The following is an 11953-nucleotide window of genomic DNA, read 5'->3' as shown; positions in this document are numbered from 1 at the left end:
GGTCGTTGATAAAAGAAGAAAGAGGACAGGGGCCAGAACGGAGCGTTGTGGCACGCCAAACATCACATCGCCGCAATCTGAAGAGTGCCCTTTAAAATGTACATATTGGCGCCGGCCTGTTAGGTAGCCTTTCAGCCATTTGGTAATGTTATTGTCACCGAGATAATGGAAAAGTTTTTGGAGGAGCTTAGGGTAGGAGACCCGATCGAACGCTTTCGAGAAGTCTAAGAATATCATGTCTGTTTGGCCACATTTGTCTATTTTAAACGCTAGGTCGTGAATTGTCTCTATTAATTGAGTAGTCGTAGATAAACCTTTTCTAAAGCCATGCTGGTTAGGCCCAATTATGTTATTTTTTTCTAGAAAAGATAGGATATGTTTAAGAATTACATGTTCGAGGATTTTGAATGCTGTACAAGTAAGCGAGATTGGTCGATAATTGGATGCGTTGGTAATGTCGCCCGATTTATGTATAGGAATGACCTTGGCAATTTTCCATTTCTCCGGGATTTCGCCTGTTTGCAGTGACTTTTCAAAAATAATCAGGAAGAACTTTGACATCCATTCCGCGTAACGCTTAAGAAATGCATTTGGTATGTTGTCGGGACCACCGGATTTTTTTGGATCTATTTCCAGTAAGAGGGAAAGAATGCCCGATTCATTTATGATCAAATCATCTATTTTTGCTGAGTTACTCGGAAGATATTCGAGGTCATGCGTAAATACTGATATAAAGTAATCATTGAAGTCTGTAGCCTTCGCGATAGCCTCGGCGGGTGGTGGATTACTGTCCTAGGTGAATTCGAATCCAGGTACCGCCAAAACTTGGAAGGAGATACTTTGATAAAATTACTTAGGGTGACGTTCATGTACTCATCTTTAGCCTTTTTTATAGCTGCCTTTAGTGCATGAGACTTTTCGCGTAATTTATCAGTGTAGACAGGTAGCGGCAGTTTATTCCTCAGTTTCCTATGTCTTGCAGTCTTGCGCTTTAATTGTATAATTTTTCTTGTTATCCAAGGGTTTTTCTTATGTACCGGCTTGACCTTTGTGGGAATATATGCTGATAAGCAGTGCTGAATAATTCTTTCAAACGCTGACCATAATGTGTCTACTGAAGCTGAACTATTCATGACGAGAGAACTAAAGGTTTGCTGAATTGAACCAAGCTGCATACTCGTTATCTCTGCTGAGCCATGAAACGCGCAACCAAATTTTTCTTCGCAGGGGTTGTGTCGCACATGTTGGAAGAGCCCAGCAAGCGATACTCGTGCGGCGGCGAGTCTTGGGGCGCACGCGCTTATTCTCGTCGATATCGCCGCTTCGTGGCGACATAAGGCCCTGAATAGCCGGCCGGTCGACTGTCGCGGGATACTTTTAAAAAGTTGGCCGACTGTGTATCTTAAAAGGCAGTATTTTTTGGAGATTACAGTGACCTCTGGATCTGAGAAAGTTACTGAAACTTTCCTAACTGCAGTTTTTTTGCGAGGTGCCACGTAGTTTTCATTCTGCTCCCCGCAGTTACATCATGGGGGCGGCGGGAACAACTTCGTAGTACACGCAACTAGTGTCAGAAAGCTCGCTGTACAAACTGGTCTTCAAAGAATTACGCGCACTACTGTAGCGAAGAGCGAGGGTTCACAAAGAAAGCAAATACACGAGGAGGTTTCTGCTGAGTTGTGCCTTACAGTGGACACACGAAAAATACTCAATCTGCTCTCCGTACGGACAGCTCGAACGCAATCGTATGTTCATTTCGTTCCTGTGTCGGTACTATAGTTTTACTTGTGAAGGCTATGCTTATTCTAATTGCCAACATCTCTGAAGCTTGCAGAGCCGCTACATTTTGACCAACTAGTGAGACCCATCTGCTTGCCAACGAAGACGAGATCCCTTGCTGGGCGGCCGGTGCTTGCAGCCGGATGGGGATACACCGACCCGAGTAAGAAACAAGTGACTGTGATGCGATTTAAACACTCGAGCCGGTGGCCGTTGCAAAGGTCACTGGAGGGCAGAGAAAAACAAAATACGTTTACATAATGCTGCATCGCAAAAGTCACTTTTGGGCAACCGTATATTTTTTATTCTCAGTAGGACATAAGACTCACGAGACTCTCTCCCTCTCCACGAGCGGCAGTGTAATCTTCGAAAAGCTGTGGGGACCGAGATCGCTACGTGCATTTGACATTCCCAGTTTAGCTCCTTTAACCCAATGAACCCGTCACAGTTTTCTTCGGAGAGTAGCACTCATTTATGCGACGCCGAAAAATTGGTATGCGTCTTCCGTGTAACCTAGCTCAATGACCGCATTTGTTTCAAACAACGTACGGGCGCACATGTTGGGATGAAAGAAGAAAATGCCGCATGACAGTGGCTTAAAGGTACTCAACATCACCTTTGTTATCCGCAGCGTGGTTTACAGCAATGGTAGTTAGTAATAATCGTTCAATCAATCGATGAAAAGGCTCGAGAACAACCTGTCGGCTTTGCTGATAATAGAATAATAATCAGTCAGGCATGTTGACGGGCTAGTTGGTTATTCATCTTGACACTTGGGAAAAAAAACCCAGCAAGGCGCAAAATGATTTCACGACACAAAAAGGGACGAGGAGACAACGGACAGGCGCCTGTCCGTTGTCTCCTCGTCTCTTTTTGTGTCGTGAAATCATTTGCGCCTAGGTGGTTTTTTTCCCAAGTTTCAAGAAGAATAATAATAAATAAACCAAATGAAACAAATACAAAACATGTTGGGGGGGGGGGGATGGACGAATATATACAGCATACATGAAATACAGACAGCAACACAATATTTATTAATTCGAAATTCAGCACAATAATGTAGTCATACTAAGTTAGCATGTATATCAAGATACTATTTCCGGAAGTTCTAACAAAAGTGATCAGTAATGCAGCAGAGCAGGGGCGAATTGGATACATAGCAGATTTAAACCAAGCGCAACACGGAACTTCGGAATATAAGAGTGAAGGTAGCATACAACAAAAGATATACAAGAAATGAATATGAGAACAATTTCAAAAGGTCGCCAAAAGTATACATAAACAGATTTAAAGCATCTTTAAGCATATTTAATCAAAAAATCTAATGGAATAAGATGGCATATAATACAAGATAGCAAGGAAGGGTATCGATCAAGGCTTAAAGCTAACTTTATGGAAATAACTGCCATGATGGAATTTTTCTGGCCGTCGGGTTCGAGGAAGCTGAGTACCGGTTTCTTGCTTGGTGTCTGAAGAAATGCGCAAACGCAGCTTACAGTACATTTCGCTGTTCTAGTTGGTGTGACATTGTGGTCAGGAAAGTCAAAACAGCGCTAAATTCTACAAAAACCACACAGAAAATCGAACGTCCTGTCCATCTTTCTGTGTGGTTTTTGTAGAATTTAGCGCTGTTTTTAGTTTCAAGTAGCTTACAGAATAGGCCGAAGTTTCAACAAAAGGCCTATAGTGAGCAGAAAATATTCGAGATAATGTGAATATGCATTGTAAGCTTTCAGAATGAGGGCCATTGTGTCTTTGATGTTGTCTTGAGTCAAATGGAAAGGCATGGATGTCGTTATTAGCTATTGCGGGAAATACAATTTGCCGTTGCCTACATGGTGTGCGCATCAGTATCCCGTAGAGAAGATTCGAAAGACACGTTAGGTCCAATTTTTGGCGTCTAGAGTCTGAGGATTCACTAAACTTTAGCCGGGAACGTAAGAGGCAGATGGTTTTTATGTTTGTTCCTCAGAAATAACGGTGTTTAGCAGGGCCGAGAACCGAGCAGGGCCGAAACTTATGTACTGAACTCGTTGTATACAATCTCGGTTAAACTGACTGACTAAACACAGGCATACTTCAATAAATGGTGAGCTAGAGAAGTGAAGTTTAATAAAGGTTTCTGGAATTAAAAAGTTATCTGGAGACAGGACCCACTGTACCAAGGATTCACATGGCGTTCCAGGAGACGGCTTTTGTGCGCAGAGAATCTGTGCGAAAATTTAAAAGCACGTTCCTTCACACCGTAGTTACTAACTATATCACGTACACCCACAATTTTCGCCAGACGAACTTTTCCCGTGACTCTGCACTCAAAGCAGCACACAAATTTACGAAAGAATACCGCACACCGTAAAAAGTACTTTACGAGGAAAACAGGAGTTTGCTGTGACGCCAATGAAGAAATACGAATGAACTAAATAAGATAATCGCACGAAAAAAAAAAAAAGATTGTAAACCGAAGCAAATAATTAAGCGTCTAGATGCGGGCACTTTTCCACTGGTCCAAAAGACCCGACAGCGAAGGCCCTCACGATTATCTTAACATGATCGGTGGCGCAGTGTCTGCTCGCTCCCGATGGAGGCGCTGCCGTCACTGCCTCTACTGCAGATGGTTGGTAATTACGCTACCCGGATCATATATTACAAATGGCATATTATTAACGGCACCCGGTGAACAGTTTTTTCTTATGATATGCAATGAACCCAATGGAATGGTAACAGCGGCTACCTTGTGGAATGTCCCTCGATACGCCATACCTACAAAGAAGCAACGTTTCAAAATAAGTCGTTATCTCAGTTCATATCAGTAGCTAGGCCTTCAAAGAAAATCTCGAACACGGCATGAACACAGGGGTTTAGGCTGGTATGTTAGGCAGTGTAGAAATTAAAAAACAGCTAACCGTTCTTGTAATAGAAAAAAAATCTTCCGCTTCGAAAGCTTCTTGAGCCGATAGCTGACGTCTTCCTGGAGGCTTAATATCTAGGTGTAGCATATTTTATAATGAAACAGCACGTTATATGCCCACAAATAGCGGAAACACCTTCTATAGAGACGCTGCGCAAGTATCTGACGCCAATATTCGCTGGAATTCCTACTTACAGAGGGAAATGCTTCGACAGACTTGCTTTATGTGGTTCTGAAGGTGCTCCCAGACTGGAAGTGCAAGTGCGAGCTCTACCACACCGCTGCATCTAATATCAGTAGCTCCAAGCTGATATGTACCCACACTCCGAGCAAAGACATCTGCCTGGTAAGAACACTATATTAAAATTTGGAAACATTAAGCGTGTTTCATAAAGAAAATTCCGGAATAAATGTAAAGTTTCCATTTCCTCTTTTCCTTCGCCACTAAACAACATGCATTTGTTTCACTTAAATGATAAACTTGGTGTTCGCAATGTAATAAATGTTTTCACTAATGTCGTCTTTTATTCAATCCATAGCTATCTTGGCGCTGATAAAAAGTTCTTTAATCTAGAGCTCTTAAAGGACAGCAAATCAAAGCCAAATATAAATTCTTAATTTTTGCAACAGCGCTACACAACGAGGACAACGAGCAAAGAGTGACACAAAGACGGCGCTCAACTTACAACTCTGTTTTATTGGAAAAAACACGCATCTTTTTGTACAATCCAGGAATATACGAACATACACCGCGTCATTAAAATCCTCACACCCAAACGTGCCTAAGACATATAAAATCACCACAAATCAAGGTGCATTCCCCGAGGCATTATCCACTATGCAGCAGGCTCATTTCCATACCTGTTATAGCTACAGATGAAGCACTGACCCACGCATTTTTCTTTCTAATGATGTGGAATGCCTCAGCCAGTTCGTTAGTACGCATGTCCGTGTGCCCCTAAAACACCTCTGTATCTTAGAAAGAAAAATGGGTGTGTCAGTGCTTCATCTGTAACTATAACAGGTAAGGAAATGAGCCTGCTGCATAGTGGATAATGCCTCGGGGAACGCACCTTGATTTATGGTGATTTTATTTGTGATAGGCACGTTTCGGTTTGACGCTTTTAATGACGGTGCGTATGTTCGTAGATTCCTGGATTGTATAAAAAGATGCGTGTTTTTTTCCAATAAAACAGAGTTGTAAGTTGAGCGCCGTCTTTGTGTCACTCTTTGCTCATTGTCCTCGTTGTGTAGCCCTGTTGCAAAAATTATGAATCAGTGCCAACTCGCCCAGACTACCATTCTTCTGCCAAATATAAAAACTTGACACACTTTACGGTAGTTCGGTACGCGAGATTTTCAGCACAGCTCTCACACGCCACATGCTACCACTGGCAGGTGGTGTGTTAGGCTGCCAGCCACTCTCCGGGATCTAGCCGCGGCAGCCTCCTTCCAAGTGGCATTGCGCTGCGTTACTTGGACAACCGGTTACGCCGACGACTAAGCGGAATGCAGCAGCGGGCGCCTAAGAGGTGCGCTTTAAACAACAAACTGAATTGCTTACAGATCTCCTTTGCTCGGTAGCTGATATCTTTTTTTTAAACATTAGGAGACATTAACTTTGGACCCGCCTTGGCGACTCAGTGGTTATGGCGCTCGGCAACTGACCCGAAAGACGCGGTTGTCGAATTTCAATGGAGGCGAAATTCTAGACGCCCGTGTACTGTGCGATGTCAGTGAGCTTTAAAGAATCCCATGTGGTCAAAATTTCTGGAGCCCTTCATAACGTCGTCCGTGGTAGCCTGAGTCGCTTAAAGACCTCAAACCCCATAAACCCTGACTAGTAACTTTGAATATCGTTACTTGAATTTAGCAAGATTGACACGACACCGAGCAAAATGATGTGCTTGCTTTTGTGTAAAAAAGATGTACAATTGCAAATTGAGCTCAAAATGGGCCTTCTTATTCCTCAATCTAAAAAATTATAGTTGGACGGAATGAAATTTTCCGCGCTGTTGTTTCCAACATCTCTTTTGAGCCGGAGCAACGAAGATGCACTGCGACGAATTCAACACGCTGTAGTTGAGTGTTTGAAAATTTTTATCTGCTACTGGAAACATAAATTTCCACCAGTACACAACTTGTAGAGACAATCTATGATTTGGCAATGACGACTGATGGGAAGCAGCAGACTGGCGTAATCGCTGTAGATTTTGCCAAAACATTTGATAAAGTGCCGCACAATAAATTACTTTTCAAACTCTAAAGAGCTGGAATTAATATGAATATTGTAAAATGGATTAAAGTGTACTTAACAGATCGTACCCACAGGGTCAAAATGGATCGTCATATGTCCAGCTCACTAGCAGTGCTTTCAGGAGTTGCGCAGGGTTCTGTTCTTGGGCCGTTGTTATTTTTGGTGTTGGCGATGAAAGGACCCCAGCACCTCACATCAAATGTAACGTGGCGGCCAGCCGAAGAATGAAGCGTGGTGAACGATTGATAAGAGATTTAATGGCCGCTGGCCTAGCGCGAGCGCTCCGTTCCGCGCCTCTGCCAGCGTCGTCTTCTTCGTAACAATATTAAGGATATCTCTGCTCTCATGGAATAAAATGTACCACTAAAGCTATTCGCAGATGTCTGGTTAACTTATTCTATCGTTAAAAACATGGACGACCGGCTTAGAATTAACGACTCTTTACAGGTGTTAAGCGAATGGCACAAAAAATGGAACATGAAAATAAATTATTCGAAATCAACGTACACTCACATTAAAACGAAAAAGTCTTTTCTCTCGTTCCCATATGCCCTTGGTGACAAATGTTTGTTGAATGTAACTCAGTTTAAGTATCTAGGAATGACAGTAACAGAAAACTTAAATTGGGGCACACATATAGAAGAGGTATGCTCTAAAGTATAGCAGAGGTTATGATTTCTGAGAAAAAAGTTGCAGCATGCTACATGGGATGTAAGACTAATTGCATATAAAGCTTTCGTGAGGCCAGTCCTTGAGTATGTGTCATTAGTATGGAGTCCTGAACAAAATTATTTAAAGAAACAATTAGAAAGAGTTCAGATGTATGCAGTACGCTTTATTTGCTGCCGATGTCGAAGGACCGACTCAGCTGCAGATATGCTCTCTTCCAGTATTCTGTATTTATTAGAAACACGTAGACGAATATATCGGCTGAAGCTATTGTTCCAGATGCTCCAGGGACAGACAAATATTCAGAAGGAAACATACATACAAGCACCAGGCAAACGGAGTTGTAGAACAAATCATAGTCGGAATTATTCAGCCGTACAACGCCCGTAGTGAAACTTTCAAACATTCCTTATTCCCACATGCAATTGAAATGTGGAATGACTCGCCAATGAGTGTTGTGAAACAGTGATCTGCATGAACTTGAACGATCGCTGAATAACCATCTGCTTGAAAGTGCCATTTGAGGCTTTACTGAATCTATCGTTTCGTGGTGATGTACCCATTGCTTGTGAATAATGCTGTTTTTCTAGGAAGTTTTCATACCCACTCTGTAAAGGCCCTCACACGAGGGTTGACCGTATTGTTAAATAAACAAATAAATAAATTTTTTATTGGGAATTCACCAAATTAGAAAACATTCAGTTCTTCTAATCTGGCAAATTACTATTTATTGCTACTCTTATTCAACACGTTTGCGTCAGTGTCAGCTGCCGCTCATCGGTTCGCACTTTTTCTGCCCGCAGCCGTTGTCTTTATTTTCACATAATTTCCACTATTAATTTTTCCTGCGGCTACAAAGTTTGATTTTATATTTTAGAGACACTGCTGCTGCATTCACAAAACTGATATCTGGAAAGACCGAATTTGGTTCCGGAGACGTAATGTTGTTCAAATGTAAATGCTCTATTACAAAGGGATAGTTCACAGGGTACTTTTCTTAGGTCCTGCGATAGGCAAGTGGTAACACAAAGAAACCACGTATACGGGACAACTTCCGACGCTATCAGTCGACCGGCAGGAATTTCTGGTTCTCACATTTCATCCGGCATTCCTAACCGTGCTCAAAAAAGTAGAAAATTGGCCATTACAGTGAGCTCACGAAGTAGGAAAGAGTAGTCAAAATGTTACTGTTGAAAAATACGCGGCTCAAAAAGTCTGTGTTGATGTCAGGAAACTAATGCGATGAATACAATTCAAGCTTCTGCGCAGAGCTCTTTTGCAGAGGAAGATATGAACATTTGGTACCCATTCCGCTAATTTTTAAAAACCGAGAAAAAGTCAGCTCCTACACTATAACAGAAAGGAGTAAAAAGTGAGTGCAGTTATCCTCTAGCACACACCCTTTAAAAAAAAGGAGTGCGCCACAGGACAGCTTCATTCGTTTTTACTCCCATATGTGTGTATTGCTGTTTAGACTGTAGAAACGACGACTCTGTGACTTACCAAGGTCAGCTAAATCAAGCTTTATATAAGGTGCACTAGTGTTGGAAACTGTTTTTCATTCCCAAAAGAGTGAAAGTATGTGATGCGGAAGCTGATCCATAGTGAAGGTCGTTACATCACCTGCTCTGAATACAACTGCAAGCAAGCACAAACCAGCAGACTCGCGAATCGGTAACGCGTCCCCACCTGCCGAAGGGTTGATGAACCGGGTTCATGAACTGCGCCGCGTCGCTGGCGTTGCGTCGAACGAAGCGGCGCAAGAGAGCCAGGTGGTAAGGAGCGGAGAGGAACACAGGAAGATGCCGCTGAACTCCAGTCAGCCGCCCCAAAAACATGGGAGCAGCAGCATGAAAAGCGTAGCAAAGTCCCGTCGACGGCGTTCTAAGACGCCGTAGGCTTATGCCGGCTATTCAAGAAAACCTCGGCAGCACGGACCCTCAATCCATCGGCTGCCACCTCCAAGCTTGAATGGGACGCAGGAGGCTTGCGACGGTGATCCAAGAGAGGCCCCGGCACCACGGACCCAACGTCCGATGGCTTCCACCCCCACGCTTGAATCACCCGACCGGCGTTGTGCTGCCTTCATTAACACCTGGGTTTACTGACATGTCAGCTCTCCGCTCCTCGTGCCCGCCTCGTACACACCATTCGCACGTGCACACACACAACGCTGGGCTGACACCCGCGGCGCTTCGCTGTCCGACGCACCACTGCCGACGCACCGTGTTCAAAAATCACCCGATGATTTCTTGTGCACCTCATACAGACCACTCCTTGTTCGTACATGACCTCTGTTCTTGCACCACAGAGAAGAAGGCATGTATTAAACGAGTGATGGCGTTAGTTGCATTCCAGTGTAGACCGCTCTCGAGTAAGTTTCATCATGCCGCCAATTTTTTGTCCTGAAAACGGGGAAAAGGCAGACTGTTTTATATTTGCAGGAAAATAATAAATCTTTTTATAAAACAAGGTATAAAACAAAGTAGGAATATAAAATGTTGCATCTCAGGATTAATTCGCTGCTGAATCTGCTGACAGGGTGGCCAAGATATGCCCTCGTAAAATAATGCCTGCAAAATGCTCAAAAACCTTCACATGCACAGGTAGCTATGCTGAGAGCATTTAAGCGGCCTTCTCAAGTCTATGCGAGAGGGTTGCAAGTTTTATCAGGTCCTACGCAGCTAGCAATAGGCAGCAGCGTGAAAGAAGAAAGGCTGCTGTAATCCCGTACATTCACAGAACTTCAAATTTCCTGGAAAAAGTAGGTGGACGTTGACGTCGTTTTCTTCGCCCCAACCAAGCTCTCCCGTCCGTGTGCGGCCGTTGAAAAACGGGCTGGCGATACACCCCGTTCTGTCAGTAAACTATGTGGCCCCAGGCATGTTAAGAAATATGTTGAATGATATAAATAATCTACAAAATTCCGATGACCTGCTGCCATATTTACATCGGCCATACCGGCCGCTGTCTAAAAATTACGCTTATGGAGACTAAAAATTCTTTTAGCCAAGACCACTCTAACCTGGCAGTCCACTGCCTGCAACATGATCGACTAGAAATAGGTAAGCGATGCGCGCCAGTATTTCGGAACATCGCTGTTCTTTTTAGACACCATAAACAACTGACGTGCGCGTAAAAGGAAGCGGATTACATAGCAAAATCAATTGACACAGGCATGAGCAGCCCTTCAGTCGCCCTAGCACGCAATAAAATTGTTTTCCTTCATGACAATTGATTTTTCATCATTGCTTTTTTTGTGCCGATGTTGACTGCTTTCCTTCTGGTTTTTTTTTTTTTTGCACGGGCAACCCATTCGCGTTTAGGATCCCTCGTGCACCTCCTTTGAATTTTAATTTCTTCTTTTCTTTTAATCTTCGCCTTTTTGTGCATATTGTAGCGTGCAACGCGAAATAGAACACCGGAGCTGAGACGACAAAACTGCGGCAGTCCCTCAGCGGCCCGAGCGCGCGCGTGAGAGCCAACTAGCTTCTTCCTCTTCTACTGCATGCATTACTTCGGTCTCTTCGAATGCATGTATCAATATAATGCTTTTTTTTTCGAATAAACGTTCAGTTGCCAATGAGCGCTTGTGTCGTGATATCTACTCCTCAGCAGGTCTTCATCTTTTTTTTGCGCTCGTTGGCCATGAATTAATTTATATTTTGTGCGTTTTGCAACACAAGAGTAAATTTTTCCTGTGCGGTGCTTTGTTCACCCCACTGCTTTGCAGGGTGACTCTGGAGGACCATTGACTGTTTGGAGACCAGACGGATCGTCTGTGCAAGTCGGCATTGTGTCCTTCACATTTGGCTGCGGGAGTTCGGGCCGCCCCAGCGGGTTCACTCGCGTGACTGGATACCTGAGCTGGATCAAAAAAGTTTTGCAGTCTCCCAAGGGCTGGCAAAAGCTCCCGCTGCATTCCAAAGAAAAATGAGTCTTATTTGAATCCCTGCGAACTGATGCTGTTTCTTCCTGTGTACAGTTTATTCGCGAGAAATTTTTCGCGATGTTCATCATCTGCTCCACATCGTGCTAATATTGAATACTCGAAATTAGTTCTTCATGCTTGAAAATGTTCACACAAATTGCAAATAAATGCTATAATACTAGTTCTTATGTAGCCTGTGCAGTTTGTACATCCCACGAATCTTCTACTTCAGCCGTGTTAAGTATAACTCTATGGTTTGAATTCGAACGCCACGAGATGTTCCTGGGCGAAAATACTGATTATTAGAGACTCACAAGTAAAAACAAAATTCACCTCAATATGCACGAACATGAAACTAAACTGGCATTGTACGAATCCTAGAGGCACAACAACATGCTAAAAGGAGACG

The 11953-nt window shown here is 43.4% G+C and overlaps 1 protein-coding gene across 1 annotated transcript; it reads left to right on the top strand.

Annotated features, from left to right (window-relative positions):
* The first annotated feature begins 327 nt into the window (after nucleotides 1–327).
* LOC149326818 (transmembrane protease serine 4-like) lies at nucleotides 328–11550 on the top strand. The gene is made up of 4 exons (XM_089564683.1): nucleotides 328–333; nucleotides 1828–1942; nucleotides 4885–5033; nucleotides 11347–11550. The coding sequence occupies exons 1-4, from the start codon at nucleotides 328–330 to the stop codon at nucleotides 11548–11550; spliced, it is 474 nt and encodes a 157-aa protein (XP_089420809.1).
* The last annotated feature ends 403 nt before the right edge of the window (nucleotides 11551–11953 follow it).

This window comes from Amblyomma mixtum, chromosome 10, assembly GCF_055824585.1.
Source record: "Amblyomma mixtum isolate Tamu chromosome 10, ASM5582458v1, whole genome shotgun sequence".
Lineage (NCBI taxonomy): Eukaryota > Metazoa > Arthropoda > Arachnida > Ixodida > Ixodidae > Amblyomma > Amblyomma mixtum.
The sequence above is the reverse complement of the archived record's forward strand: the minus strand, read 5'-3'. Positions and strand labels throughout refer to the sequence as shown.

Excerpts from the sequence above, each read along its gene's own strand:
- LOC149326818 (XM_089564683.1), top strand. Across the intron at positions 1,943-4,884 it reads ATGGGGATACACCGACCCGA|AGGGAAATGCTTCGACAGAC; the intron begins GTAAGAAACAAG and ends TCCTACTTACAG. Across the intron at positions 5,034-11,346 it reads CGAGCAAAGACATCTGCCTG|GGTGACTCTGGAGGACCATT; the intron begins GTAAGAACACTA and ends ACTGCTTTGCAG.